Below are 16,395 nucleotides of genomic sequence, written 5' to 3' on the forward strand. Positions count from 1 at the left end.
CAAATACAAATGTAATTCGAAATTAATTAATTTGATCATCGGTTACGAAATCATACTGAATTAGTTATTACTTTTTGCACCTACATATTGTTATCTTAACTAAAGCCATTATATTTCGACCACCTATATTTTAAACAAAAGTTTAGTTTTATTACAAATTCTCTGCTTTAATAGAATGAGTTTCGTTAAACAACATTATATTATCGATTCATAAGCTACTTACCGCTGAAGCTGTTATAACTTTAATAATTTTACTAGAATTACACTAGAATCTGTACAACCATCATATCAGACTAAAAAGTGGCTTCTTTCCCGCTTTCCCGCTAAAATACTAAAGTACTTATATTATGAGTAGTTTAAAAAAATGTTAACAACAACATATTAGTACAGCCATAATTACAAATATGATACTTTACGCGACACTTAAAAATTCGTATTTATATTATACACTTACCAATTATTTATAACAAATATGGTGTTTATGATCATATTATAAATTTTGTATTTCTTTTAAAAACTTAAATATTTACAATGCAATTTTTTTTCTTAGTGGCTGAATGAAAGCTATAGTCTTTGCCTTATATTACTATTTTTCTACCTGTATTCCATTTCCATCATTCAAATGTCAATGAAATCATTGAAATGTCAAGTAATTAAAAAACAAAGCCGCGATCGCCTGTTTTTATATTTTAATGATGTCCACTGAATAAATAAATCCTAAGCTTTATTATAATCTACTTTCATACTTAATGCCGTACCCAATAACGAGATGACGACTAACAATGCCCAGGCAGATCCTTCGAAGGTATGTAAATGCTTAACCACTCTTTAGTCGCCTCAAACACATTATATGGTGGTTCTTTATCTTCAAATAAAGGAGAAATATGTGCGGACTTTACTACCACTCTTAAACTTATGTATTTACTAAAAATGCTGTATAAATATAAATACAAATATTGTATTCCGCTTTACAGCCGTCATGGTACTCATAGTTTGACATTAAATGGAACAGACAGCTTTAAACATGGACGAAGTATTAAAATAGACTCCCAATAGATTAAAGTAACTAAGTAACGCTATGAAATCCTAGTGCTACTTCCGCCCTTGGACATCTGTAATCAACCCCAGATAGGATTAGATATTTTTGAGGTCGGCCACAGATGCGCCGCTACCTCTGAGGACTAAACAGGAATGCCTTATAAAGGTATGCCTCTCTTACCACACCCTTCAAACCAGAACACAATAGTACAGTACTGTTAATAGGTAGAATTAAGGGTGGGGGTGGTGCCGCCGGAGTCGAACCACAAAGGGTTCTACCACCTTCAAAAAATCGGTAATACCAATATGTCTTACTTATTGTTACAGATATGCAGAGTGTGTTTGGAGATGAATGTAAAGATGTACAGCTTCTCTCAAAATGAATATAAGAAGCAATACGAGGAAGTCACCGGCCTTTCTGTAAGTGAATTATTACAGTTCAAAAATTTTGTATAAAAACATTTCATAGTTTATTTATTTTATCATAGAATGTTCTACTCTGGAGGTACACCATTGCCCCTTTTTAGGGTTCCGTACCCAAAAGATAAAAACGGAACTCTATTACTAAGACTATGCTGTCTGTCCGTCTGTCACAGGGCTATATCTCCGGAACCGTAATAGATAGACACATAATTTTTTTACAGAGGATGCATTACGGTGACCGCTACAAATACTAAAAATAAAATAAAGTTGAATATTAAAGGGGCTCTCCATACAACAAACCATATTTTTTCGGCATTTTTCGATCTAACTTTTAAACCGTACTAGGAAGACAAATTTTTACAATCCGCTTACTACTAACTAATAACTGATATTATAATAAATACAAATAAGAACCATAAAACATATTTCAATATAGTTATTTTAATTTTATTGTACGTTGATTATGTATTGTTCATCATAACATTCACATAATTAGTTATTTTACTCCAAAATAGATGGCGTTGGGGCAAATAATACTATTATTATTGATATTAGGTATTATTGATTATTGAAAATTTAGATTAAACGCTTTCTACACTCACAGCCCCACACTAAGATTCCCTTTGTCGTGGGTGCCATGGACACACATATAGACAAATACACAAACACCCAGACCCAGAAACAGAAATCTAAATTCATCATTTAGATGTGTCTAGCCGGGGATCGAACCCGGGACCCTTTGCGCGTCAGACCACTCACAGCCCCACACGAGGATTCCCTGTGTCGTGGGTGCCATGGACACACACATAGACAAATACACAAACACCCAGACCCAGAAACAGAAATCTAAATTCATCATTTAGATATCTGTCTAGCCGGGGATCGAACCCGAGACCCTCTGCGCGTCAGACCGGTTTGGTGGCCGCTCCGCCACGCGGGTCATTAAAGATATCATTTATCATCACCCCAACACCACCTATTGTTGTGTCATATAACTAAGTATTATTGAAAATAATAAAATGAATAAAAACAAGTAAAAAATAATGAATATTTGGTGGTATGGAAGCCTCCATGTGCGAGTTCGACCTACTTGGCGAATTATGAAAAGCTAATTATTCTGTCATAACTACAGTCTAAAGCTAAGATTCCCTGTGCAATGGGTGCCTTAGACACACACAAACACCCAGTACAGACCTGGTGATCATTGAGATATCTATCTATAGTCTGATTCATAATTAGGTGTCCAAAATGTAAACAAACAAATGTCACTGTCGAAATTAGCATGAAACTAAAACTTTAACAAACTCAACAAAAAATTAAAACATTACAATTAGTCACAATTTAACAAACGCGCTATGAAAACGATAATACATTCGAGTTTGAATACAATCACGAAAATGAATAACATTAGCTACGAAACTTAAAATTGACGCCACAAGAAATGTTTTGGGTTCCGATTGTGTTACCATTATCACATTTTAATTTTCTACCATAAACCTTGTTTTTTATTATTATTACTGTATGGGACGAAATTGAGGTAATATAAATGTTAAAAAATGTGAATTCACCTGATGGTAAGTGGGTACTGCTGCCCATAGACATCTGTAATCACCCCAGACCAGATAATATTCCTACCTGGAGTCAGCCGTAACTACCCATAAGGACTACTACCAACCTTCAAACCAAAACACAGCAGCACTTGACACTGCTGTTATAACAGATATAAGTGATGAGGTAGTGCTCTGGGGTCGAACCATGCAAGGGTTCTACCTCCTTAAAAATATATATATAAATATATATGTGTTAGCATCTGCACTTCGTGTTTTCATATGTACTTTGTCACAATTTTCACAGTATGTGTGCTTTTTTTATCATTTTCTGTTGCTTGTATTTAATTGTTTCACATATTATTGTTTTAACACTAATGTACTACATGTATCCTGTCCTTCATAACCTATTCCTTCTCTAACTTCGCGCACACTAACCTTCTTCCTCCGCTTGTCTCTCTTTTCTTTTTCATGCATAGGTTGTGTGGAAGAAATTGCTACTTAGCGATAAGACCGCCTATTGCATACTGTTTGACCTGTGTATATATTTTGCTATTATTTAAATTCAACTGTAAGTGTGCAATAAAGAGTATTCTATCTATCTATCTATCTATCTATCTATCTATCTGCGATCAGTCTGTCTGCGACTATAAACAGATGTGTTGTGAGTCTTATAAGGCTTGTAGGGAACTGCTCCCAGCGGAGCCGACTCTTTCTTTATTTTCGGACTATTAGTCACGCTCCATCGAATTTTAATTTAATTAAAAAAAAATATAAAATAATTTATTTGTTACAGATATCGAATAAGGACAAACTACCGCAGGACATATGTTGGGAGTGTGCCCATAGATTGTCAGCCTGTTATAAGTTCAGAGCCAAAGCGGTTTTAAGTCATTGCTTGATGACCGGGCTGTTGGAAACTGAAAAAAGGGTATGTAATATCTTATATATAAAATCCTTGTGTTACAATGTTAGTTACCGTACTCCTCCGCAACGGCGTTATCGTTTTTCTTCAAATTTTATATGCATATTCAGTAGGTCTGAGAATCGGCTACTATCTATATTTTGCATACCCCTAAGTGATAAGAGTTGTTCACCCTTAACATTTTTTTATTTATATGGCAACACAACGTTTGCCGGGTCAGCTAGTTGTATATAGATCTTTTATATAGTGTAATTTCTCATCAATACATTACTGTCCCACTGCTGGGCACGGGTCTCCTCTCAGAATGAGAAGGATTAGGCCATAGTCCACCGCGCTGGACAAGTGCGTATTGGTAGACTTCACATACCTTTACAAACTTTTTAAGATTTTTCAGGTATGAAGGTTTCCTCACGATGTTTTCCTTCGCCGTTAAAGGATATGATAATTAATTTCTAATATGCACATAACTTGAAAAACCAGAGATGTTTGCCTGGAAGTTGAATCTCGGATCCTCGATCGAGACGCCGAGTTTATCGACGACGCCTAGGCTGTAACTGCCAAATTGTGTGCGTCTTAGAAATTATGTGCGTATAAGAAATTAGGTCTGTATTAGAATTTATATACACATTAAAAAATACATACATATTATAATAGAAATTATACGCGAGTTAGAAATTATATGCATGCAGAAACTAATTATCACTTGCTTAAACGCTGACATTATGCATATGCGTGCATACATTTGCAATCTCTCAAAGGTGTGTGAAGTCTACCAATCCGCACTTGGCCAGCGCAGTGGACTATGGCTCCCTTATTTAGGTTAATTATGCCCTAGATCCTTCTTTAAAGGACACCCGTGCCCAGCAGTGGGATACTAGAGGTGACAATGAAACAAAATAAACCTTTTTTTTGTAGATTACAAAAACGAATGTGCGAAAAATAAACAGATATAAGAATGGATTGCAATCGCAACTCGTTCAATATAAAGTCGGTGCAAATTACATTGATATAAAACTACAAGAGTTGGTAGTAGACAACAAAACTCAATTACAAGAAATTGTCAATAACACGAAACGCAAACGAAAAACAGAGGAGATACAATTCGAAGAAATCGAAATAGATCTAAAATGTGAGACGTTTAAAACTGAAGACGAAGGTATAGATGATAAGGACTCTGATAATTCGCATGATTCAGATGATTTGAAACCTATTCTGCAGATTTCAAAAGAAAAAAATGATAGTACAGCGATGAAAAAGAATGTTAAAACGAAGAAAGTTAAGATTACTCGTGAGCGACAAAGATTACATTCTAGTTTAGTTGTGAACGTAAATTATTTTAATATAATAGATCTGAGTATAGAGGAACAGAAAATGGAGATAGAAAAACGAAAGGAATCGGATAATTATTTGAATTCTGAGTACAAGTGTGATAAATGTTTCAAAGGTTTTTTAGATGAAGCTGCGTTCAAATTGCATTCTATACGACATACTAATGTAAGTAATAATAAAGTATTTAATATAATAATGTTAGTACTATAAGTAAGTTGGCGTGGAAGGTACGGCGAAAGGTACATTTTGTGGTTCGACTCCGGCGGCACCACCGTCACAGCTATTTTGGATTTTTTTTTTATAATATACGAGTAGCAGACGAGCATGTAGTCCACCTGATGGTAAGCTACTACCGCGTATGGACATTTGTAATCAACCCCAGATAGGATTAGATATTCTTACCAGAGGTCGTAAGTGGTTACTGCCGCCCATGGACATCTGTAATATACCTCAGATACACTTAGATTCCGACCTGAGGTCGACCACAGCATTGCTATCCATTAGGACTGAGCTGGAACGCCTCGGATCAGTATGTCTCTCTTACCACTCTTCAAACCAGAACACAGCAGCGATTAACACTGCTGTTATAACAGAAGTAGATGTGAAGATGGTGCCGTCGGAGTCGAATCACAATTTAATCTACAACATTCAAGAGTGTAACATAGATATTTTTTCAAACAATAATACTCTTTTCTGTATTTGTCTCACACTACAATCTATTTAGTGTACATAACGTTGGTGATATTTTTTTTATTTTTTTATTGTTTAACCTAACGATAAGGCAGACGTGCTACCTGGTGGAAAGCAGTCACCGTCGCCTATGGACATTTGCAACACCAGAGGAGTCGCCAATGCAGCGCCGTCTTTGTAGGAGAGCTCTTTTTGTAAAAAATAAAAATAAATGTTATTTCAGCAAAGCGGCGATTTCGAGTGCGAAGTATGTAAGATACATTTCAGGAACGTGTACGCGATGCGACATCATGCCGTGTCGCATGTACAGAAGTTTTCCTGTAAGAGATGTCCTTATGTCACTACTACGAGGTGAGGCATTCACATATTTGTACGCACTTATACTTACGCACACAGACACACACACACACACACACACACACACACACACACACACACACACACACAGAGAGAGGGAGAGAGAGAGAGAGAGAGAGAGAGACACACACATACAAACACACAAACACAGGCGCATATGCACTTAAACACACGCACTTAAAAAAAAGAAAAAAGCAGTGGTAGCCTAGTGGTTAAGAAACTCGGCCTCTCGATCGAGGGGACCGAGGTTCTAATCCCAGACGCACCTCTGATTTTTCAAAGTTATGTGCGTATTAGAAATTCATTTTCATTTCATTTCATTTTCATTTATTCATTGGTAAATGTAATGGTGAATGGTAAAGGTAATGGTGAAGGAAAACATCGTGAGGAAACCTGCATAACTGAGAGATCTTATAAATAATCTCAAAGGTATGTGAAGTCTACCAATACGCACTTGGCCAGCGCGGTGAACTATGGCCTAATCGTTCTCATTCTGAGAGGAGACACGTGCCCAGCAGTGTAGCATTCTCAAGTGTGTAGATTACCTCACAAAGTTTACCTTAACTTTTATACCAAGTCTAATTATATCTTATATATAAAATTCTCGTGTCACAATGTTAGTTACCGTACTCCTCCGAAACGGCTTTACCGATTATCACCAAATTTTATATGCATATTCAGAAGGTCTGAGATTCGGCTACTATCTATTTTCATACTCCCAAGTGACAAGGGTTTTTTATTTTATTTTATTTTTATTTTATTTTTATTTGGGAAACATACAATATTCAATACACACAGTAACTTTCACATAGACATAACAAAAATTCACCCTTAACATTTATTTATGTGTTATGACATCACGTTTGCCGGGTCAGCTAGTAATTATATAATTCTTTTCTAATATGTACTAGCTTTTAAATCTTAGTGCGTGCCCGGGATTCGAACCTTATACCACTTGGATTAAAAAGCCATATTTCAATAACCAATAAGTATTGTTTGTACTTGCAGAGGTGCAGCGAAACTACATGAGAAATTCCACGAAGGTACCGTCTACCAGTGTCCACACTGCCAGGAGAACTTTAAGTAAGTAGCCCACTTTGTCATCCTTTTGTATCCACTGTTGGGGCTGGTAACCCTGGATTTTTTTTTATAATATAGGAGTAGCAGACGAGCATGCAGTCCACCTGATGGTAAGTGGCTACTGCCGCCCTTGGACATCTGTAATCAACTCCAGACAGGATTAGATATTCCTGTCTGAGGTCGGCCACAGATGCGCCGCTACCCCTGAGGACTAAGCTGGAACGCCTCGGAAAAGTCTCTCTCCCTTACCACAGCCTTCAAACCGGAACACAGCAGCGCCTAACACTGCTGTTATTATGTAGAAATAGGTGTGGCGGTGGTGCCGCCGGAGTCGAACCACAAAGGGTTCTACCACCTTCAAGGATGGATAGAATTAGAGTCTTATTTGAGGTCGTTTACATTATTGCTACCCCTGAAGGGTTTGAGGATTAATTAGGAATGCCTCGGATAAGTATATCACCCTTACCACAGCTGAGTATGGTAATCCCATATAGCATTATAGTCCTATCTGAGATCAAGCACACCATTGGTACCCCGGAGTACTAGGTTGGAACGCCTTGGATAAGAATCTCTCCCTTACCGCACCCTTCAAACCAGGACACAGTAGCATGCAACCATACTGTTGCTATAATAAGCATTTGAAGGTGGTAGAACCCTTTGTGGTTCGACTCCGGCACCACCGTCACACCTATTTCTGTTATAACAGCCGTGTAGCGGTGCTGTGTTCTGGATTGAAAGGTGGTATGGGAGACATATATTTCTCAGCCGTTTCAAGTTAGTCCACAGGGGTCAACGCATCTGTGGTCGACCTCAGGTTATATCTAATACTATCTGGGGTTGATTACAGATGTCCTTACGGCAGTAGCTTACCATCAGGTGGGCTGCATGCTCGTCTGCTACTCCTATATTATAAAAAAAAATCTAATGTTTTACTTACCAAGTACCTACTCGAAACTATCAAATTTTAATTTTAAAAAATAACGTGGATAGATTGTATATAGACAATGGACGTCAATCTGTTATTTTTTCAGCAAATACTCAACATACATGAGCCATGTACGAATAAAGCATCCGTCTGATATTGTATGTGATCTGTGCGGGAATTCATTTGTGAGTCACAAAGGATTGGACCTCCATAAGAAGTTGAAACACCGCTTCGACGAAACTATTGTGAGTATTTATTTCATTTGTATTTGTATATTTATGTCATGTTTGTAAAAAATATAGATAATTATAGTGTGAAATTAATAAAACACGCTAAGATCGCAGAAGGAAAATCGTTAATCCTGATTCCTGACGATCCTGATGAGGAAAATGGGATAACATTATTAAAATCGTGTATTGTCATCGGTTCTTGATATTTGTTCAAAATATTAAATTAATCGGACCATTCAAAGGGGGTAAAAACGGAGTTTAAAGATTCCGTTACATACATACATAGATACAATCCAAGCTAATAAAAGCGTGGTAAAAATAGTTGTATATTTTGATTTTGAAGAACAAAAGTTTTTTAATCAAAAATAAACAATGAACAACTGTTGGTAAGTTTTAATAAATTAAAAAAAGTTATGATGTACTGATTCGTCAATTTTATTAAAAACACTATCAGTGACTGTCCGGAAGTCCTTACATGTCACAGATTATATTATTATCTTATATATAAAATTCTCGTGTCACAATGTTAGTTACCGTACTCCTCCGAAACGACTTTACCGATTTTCACCAAATTTTATACGCATATTCAGTAGGTCTGAGAATCGGCTACTATGTATTTTTCATACCCTTAAGTGATAAGGGTTGTTCTCCCTTAATATTATTTATTTATATGGCAACACAAAGTTTGCCGGGTCAGCTAGTTTCAATATATTAATATGACAGTAATAAATTAATTCATTTCAGATTACAGAAGAGGTGTACAGCTGTGAACCCTGTGACTTACGTTTCGTGACTGCCGAAGCTCTGCAAACACATCTGAAGGTGTCTGCTAAGCATAAAGTTGAGTAAGTATTGAACAAACAACAAATGTGTTATAATAACATTTTTATGTCCCACTGCTGGGCACAGATCTCTCTTTAGGCTAGGAATATGCAAGGTGCATGGATTTCTTTTATTTCTTGTTGTTCTTCTGTTTATTTCTCTTTTTTTCTCTTATCTATTTTATCTTTCTTTTAAACACATCATCTCGTTATGACCACAATTAACTCTTTTCTATTTCTTTCTTGCTATTGTGTGTGTGTGTTTGTGTGTGTGTATATGTGTGTGTGTGTGGGTTATTATATTTCTTTTAAACATATTTAGAAATACTGTATAACCACAATATCTGTTTTCTTTTCTTTCTTGCACTTCTGTTTATTTCTCTGTCTTTATCTATCTCATCTTTCTTTTAAACACATTTAAATAAGCATCTCTGTATAACAACAATACCGTTACAGTCAGCCTAAGGAGGAGGGTGTGGTGCGGCGGCGGACTCGAACCCGGGAGCCCGGCGCCAAGCTGTCCGCGCGCTACCGGCCGCGCCGCAAGCCCGCGGAGCCCATACACTGCGAGCAGGTGGGTAGGAGGTAGCCCACTGCTGGGCGTGGGAATGTATAGCTTTGAGCTGGGTTATCGTATCGGAATCTGTATCTATATGTATCTGTGTGAATATAATATATAACAGTGTTGCCCACTGCTGGCCGTGGGATTACTCTCTGAACAGGGTAGAGCTAGGCTAGGCGTGAGCAACGTAGCATTTGTGATATTAGAGCATTCTGAGAGGTTTTCGAGGAATAACTATAAAAATAAAAACATTCTTACAATTTCTTAAAAATTGTAAAAATAATGTAATATTTTTTTCAAATTATTTCATACAAAATTAGCATATCTATGCTAATTAATAGAATTGATAATGGTGTGGTGCTCAATGCATTATGTAGATTGAGGACTTTTTAAGTTTTCGTAAAACCTTCGGCTTCGACCATAACTTTGGCTCATAAGTCCGAATAGCTCAAATTGTTCTTTTGACCGAAGGAATCCGAAATCGAAGCCAGACCAATAGATAAGTTAATACATATTGTATACAATAAAAATATTTTGTGCGGCACTTCGATGTCTACGTCAGTCAAAATATTTTTATTGACTCATCATATACGAGTAAATAAATTATTTATTTAAGTTCTTTATACTAATTTGTTCTATCTATCCCTACAGTGCGACATCCAGCTGGCGGACGCGATCGCCTACTACCGGCACTTCAGGCGCGCGCACCCCGACAAGAACCGGACCAACTTCCCCTCCATGCGCGCCAAGAGCATGTGCGAGGTGTGCGGCCGCATGTTCCAGGTGAGGGGGGTCGGGGTGTCGGGGGGTCGACAGTCACTGGGAAGCGGGGGGTCGGGGGGTCGAACAGTCACTGGGGGGGTCGGGGGGTCGAGCAGTCACTGGGGGGTCGGGGTGTCGGGGGGTCGACAGTCACTGGGGGGGTCGGGGAGTCGAGCAGTCACTGGGGGGTCGGGGTGTCGACAGTCACTGGGGAGCGGGGGGTCGGGGGGTCGAACAGTCACTGGGGGGTCGGGGGGGTCGAACAGTCACTGGGGGTCGGGGGGTGGAACAGTCACTGGGGGGGTCGGGGGGTCGAGCAGTCACTGGGGGGTCGGTGGCTACTATATGGACATCTATAATGTACCCCAGATAAGATTCCTAGCTGAGGTCGGCAACAGCTTCGCCGCTACCCCTGAAGACTACCATTTTTTTATTGTGCGAGGTGTGCGACCGCATGTTCCAGGTCGGCGGGGGGTCGGGGGGTCGAACAGTCACTGGGGGGTCGGTGGCTACTATATGGACATCTGTAAAGAACCCCAGATTAGATTCCTAGCTGAGGTCGGCAACAGCTTCGCCGCTACCCTTGAGGACTACTATTTTTTGTATAATAGGTGTAACAGACGAGCATGCAGTCCACCTGATAGTAAGTTACTGCCGTATGGACATCTGTAATCAACCCCAGATAGGATTAGATTCCTATCTGAGGTCGGCTACAGCGTTGCTACCCCTGAGGACTAAGCTGAAACGCCACGGATAAGTATGTCTCTTACCACACTTCAATCCAGAACACAGCAGCGCTACACTGCTGTTATAACAGAAATAGGTGTGGCGGTGGTGCCGGTATCGAACCACAGAAGGTTCTACCACGTTTTAATTTTGTTTTAATTATATTTATTGTATGTTTCAGAGTCTGGCGTTATTGCAAGATCACAAATCGACCCACGCGCTAGAAAAACAGTTCAAATGTGCGCACTGTGATAAGTCCTTCCAGAGGAAATATAGACTAATAGGTAAATAGATATATTATGATAAAGAGTATTGTTTGTTAAGGAAACAGTTAAGTTGAAGCGTTATATTACAAAATTAATTTAGTTTAATTAGATTAATGCCGATAATTGATAATTAATCTTTCTAAAGTTTTGCTTACCAAAAATTGTCATTTCGCATTTTCGATCTATTACAGATTTTGTAAATTTTATGTTTGGTAGTAAAAAGTTGGATAGATTGAATATAAATAATGGGCGATAGTTAAGTCGGATGGATCGAAAAAGTAGGGCTGAGAGTAAAAGAGGAAAAGATTTTTATACGTATTTTATAATTATGTATGTTCATTGGTATGATGCCGTAAAGCATTTTTATCTCTCATAGATCGACATTTGAGATTATCAAATTTCGATCTATAGTAGGCAAAACTTTGGATTGATTATTAATAATGGGCTTATATCTACCACCGTTCTATTAACAACTTACTTTGATGACCTGCTGGTGGAACGGTGTCCATTCCGGTCTGACGCGTAGAGGGTCCCGGGTTCGATCCCCGGCCAGACAGATATTTGAATGACGAATTTAGATATTTATTCTGGGTCTGGGTGTTGGTCTACTCGTCTTCGTGTGTGTCCATGGTACCCACGATACAAGGCGTCCTAGTGTGAGACTGTGTGTGTAGAATACGTATTTTTTTACTCCTTCATTCCTTCTCTATCTTACTTTTTCCTTCTAATTTATTTTTTCTCGTCTTCATTTTATATCCTTCCCGTTTTTATTACTTTTCTAATTTTCCCTAAATCATATTTTTCTTTTTCTTACCTATTTTTTCTTCTCTTTCTTTACTCTCTTTTTTCCTACTCTTGCTTTTGTCCTACTCTTCTTTAACCCTATTCCCCCGTATTTAACTCCATCTCTCCCACTTATCTGTAACCAGTGTAATCCGCGTAAAACTGCCAGTCCGCTCTGAATATAGAAATGAATCGCGTCACCATAGCAAACTGTATGACTACAACTCGCAACAACTTCAGAGCGGACTAGCAGTTTGACGCAGACAATACCTGTTATTGTATCAACAATATCTCCCTACTCTCTAACGGAACGCCTGATGTCCCCAGCGCACACGCGCATGCACACGGAGGCGAAGTCTGTGCACTGCTGCAGCATCTGCGGGAAGGGGTTCTCCTCCACCAGTAATATGCAACGACACATGTTTGTAAGTAGTGGATTATTCTTTTTATTTATTTTATTAAGTTCACCAACGGTTGTAACATTATACATATTTTTAAATTAAATCTAGTTACAATGCAAGCAATAAATGTACGACCACTTAGAGGTAAACATCACATGCAATACACATCTAAATGTGGTAATGAAAATAGAATAACAAACTTTACAAACCAAAAAATAAAACAACACAAAAAAGAGAGAAAAAAAAAATAGTACAAGTAAATTAAACATTAAATTAAACACTTATTATAATTTAGATACAGCCTTCCTAAAAGCAGCTAGACACATATTATTAATGTCGATGTCTGCGATGTCTGTCTTATTATAGAGTATTGACAGTCTTGCAATAGATGTCTTTTGAAGGTGGTAGAACCCTTTGTGGTTCGACTCCGGCGGCACCACCGCCACACCTATTTCTACCTAATAACAGCAGTGTTAGGCGCTGCTGTGTTCCGGTTTGGAGGGTGTGGTAAGGGAGACAGACTTTTCCGAGGCGTTCCAGCATAGTCCTCAGGGGTAGCGGCGCATCTGTGGCCGACCTCAGGTAGGAATATCTAATCCTATCTGGGGTTGATTACAGATGTCCATGGACGGCAGTAGCCACTTACCATCAGGTAGACTGTATGCTCGTCTGCTACTCCTATTATAAAAAAAAAGTTTGTACTTATATTATATATAAAAAAATAAGAAGTAGCAAACGGGAATGCAGTCCACCTGATAGTAAGTCCATGGAAACCAGAACAGCGCTTGACACTACTGCCGAAATAGGTGTGACGGTAGTGGCGCCGGAGTCAAACCACAAAAGGTTCTACCACCTTCAATATCATAATATAATAAACATTTCTTATTACAGAGTCACACGGGTCTAAAGCCGTACAAGTGCGAAATGTGCGGGAAATGCTTCAAGCATGTCGGTGAGAAACGGATACACATAACCTATGTGCACTTGAAGAAACCCTGGCCCAAGCGAAGCAGAGGGAAACGGACTAATAAAGTGGTTAATGTATGTATTAACTAATATCTATATATAAAATTGAACGTTTGTCTGTATGTCCTTTATAGAAACGTAAACTATGCATTTGATCATGTGATGATCTTTAGCAAAGTTGTGCATGAGCCCACGAAGGTTTCTGAGTCGATTTTCGACAGATGGCGCCACTTTCAAATTTATTTAGTTGGTGGCGTAGCAATGCGCGCAGAGTACAGTTATAATTATAAAGCCCAGTGGTTGAAACTCAGCCTCGCTATCGGGGGGTCCGAGGTTCAAATCCCAGGAACGCAACTCTGATTTTTTAAAAGTGATGAGCGAATAAAAATTAATTGTCACTTGCTTAAACGGTGAAGGAAAACATCGTGAGGAAACGTGCACCTATAATATCTAAAAAAGTTGTTGAAAGTATGTGAAGTCTACGAATACGCACTTATCCAGCGCGGTGGACTATGTGTGGGCTTTGGCGCTACATACCATTATGGTCGACAGTTTCCATCGATTCTAAAAAAACTAATTACTTTGTTAGTCTCGAAGATATAATTCCTATAGGATTAAAAAAATCGTACCTATATGAGTACCAAATCTCAAACAATTTGATCCATTACTTTCGGAGCAAAGGGGCTGTGACAGGCACATGAGCACCCCTATAACATTTCCTTTTTTGTTTGTTTTTTTCGAGACGGAATCCTAAAATAAGGTCGATAATTTATTTTCGTAAATATTTTGTTGCAGGATTTGGCACAGGAATCAGAAACGTCAAATGCGAGTATCATCACCCAACCACTATGGCCGGTCTGCAATGACCCTAAGATCGACTTTTTATAATATTAAATATAAGTTAATTTATTTGGAGATACTGCAAAATTATTATTGAAAATAATGACGGAGGCACCACCACCACACCTATTTCTGTTATAACAGCAGTGTAGCGCTGCTGTGTTCTGGTTTGAAGTGTGGTAAGAGACATACTTTACCGAGGCGTTCCAGCTTAGTCCTCAGGGGTAGCGGTGCTGTGGCAGACCTCAGGTAGGAATCTTATCCGGGGTTGATTATAGATGTCCATACGGCAGTAACCACTTAACCATCAGATGGACTGCATGCTCGAAGGTGGGTCTATCATCTTCAGAATTAAAACTAATATAGTATTAAAACTGTTTACAGTTCTATGTATAAGTATCCTGTATATTATTATAAGAAATTATTACATTAATAAACGAGATTTATTAAAAAAAGCTCTTTTTCATTTCATTTTTAAGTAACGGAAATCTGTTTTCGAACGACACAAATAACAAAAAAATATTATAAATTTACTACTGTAATACTTATAAGTAAAATACTAGGTAGATCACTCCTAAAAAGAAAGCGTAACCAGTTTTGAGAATTGAAATTGTTGCGTAAATAAAATTTTGCCACGATTCCGTGCTAATAATGGCCCTAAAATGTAACTAAATACGCAATTTTTCTCTATAAAAGGTTTTTTATTTTTCAAGAATTCAAACAATAAATGATGAAAATAATCATCTTTTTGTGGATTCATTGAATTTCAACACGGTGAAGTATCTTTTTATTTTACTAAGCTGTAATATGATAATAAATGAAACAAAATATAATCTCACTCGCAATTATTTATTTTACTATAAAATATAACACTAATAAATACTTAAATATAATTCTTATTTTACAATTAAATCATAATAGCATTATTGCTTATATCTTTACATCTCACCTATTATTATCCCACTAGTGGATTCAGTTCAGAAAACTTCAGAATAGCTGCTCTCCGATTATCGTTCATTATTGATAATCAATCTATCCTATGTTTTGTTAACTAAAGATTCACATTTGACAACTACTGCATACAAGTAATTGTCATTTCAATCTTTGGTTTACAAAAGTTGGATAGTTTGAATATTAATAATGAGCTTATCTACAAACATTGTACGTGTCAGACACGAAACGTGTCAGACAACACCACACTACTATATAAACACATACTTTTCCGAGGCGTTCCAGCTTAGTCCTCAGGGGTAGCGGCGCATCTGTGGCCGATCTCAGGTAGGAATATCTAATGCTATCCGGGGTTGATTTCAGATGTCCATGCGGCAGTAGCTTACCATCAGGTTGACTGCATGCTCGTCTGCTACTCCTATATTATATATAAAAAAAGAAAAAAAATGTGAGCCGTCACGGGACGCCTGGCAGATGTGAAACATCGACATTATTTTGTAAAACATATTGTGATAGGAACTAAATATGTCATAATTATAAAATTAAATATTACGATTTTTTTCCAGATAACGATGACTATTTATTGAATAAACATTTATTTTCATTAAATACAAAAATTTACGAAGTTATTTCAAATCGTGACTACTTAATTCGTTTAATCAGTGACTTCGGTAATAGTTATTGCGCCACACCGTACACACTGCTGCATATAGACCGTATATATATATACCATCGTATATGCGCATGCGTCATCGGCATGCGTCGCCACGCCA

General features: G+C 37.8%; 1 protein-coding gene across 1 annotated transcript; it reads left to right on the forward strand.

Annotated features, from left to right (window-relative positions):
* The first annotated feature begins 640 nt into the window (after nt 1–640).
* Nucleotides 641–15,331, forward strand: LOC140755596 (zinc finger Y-chromosomal protein 1-like). The gene is made up of 14 exons (XM_073090881.1): nt 641–805; nt 1,366–1,458; nt 3,805–3,939; nt 4,849–5,427; nt 6,176–6,303; nt 7,318–7,392; nt 8,421–8,559; nt 9,289–9,389; nt 9,822–9,939; nt 10,579–10,710; nt 11,597–11,699; nt 12,792–12,889; nt 13,757–13,906; nt 14,627–15,331. Exons 1-14 carry the CDS (start codon nt 770–772, stop codon nt 14,717–14,719), a joined length of 1,980 nt encoding a protein of 659 aa, XP_072946982.1. The 5' UTR covers nt 641–769; the 3' UTR covers nt 14,720–15,331.
* The last annotated feature ends 1,064 nt before the right edge of the window (nt 15,332–16,395 follow it).

The sequence above is a fragment of the Epargyreus clarus genome, unplaced genomic scaffold (genome assembly GCF_041222505.1).
Source record: "Epargyreus clarus isolate Ecla_fem2 unplaced genomic scaffold, WU_Ecla_fem_2.2 ptg000033l, whole genome shotgun sequence".
In the NCBI taxonomy this organism is placed as follows: domain Eukaryota; kingdom Metazoa; phylum Arthropoda; class Insecta; order Lepidoptera; family Hesperiidae; genus Epargyreus; species Epargyreus clarus.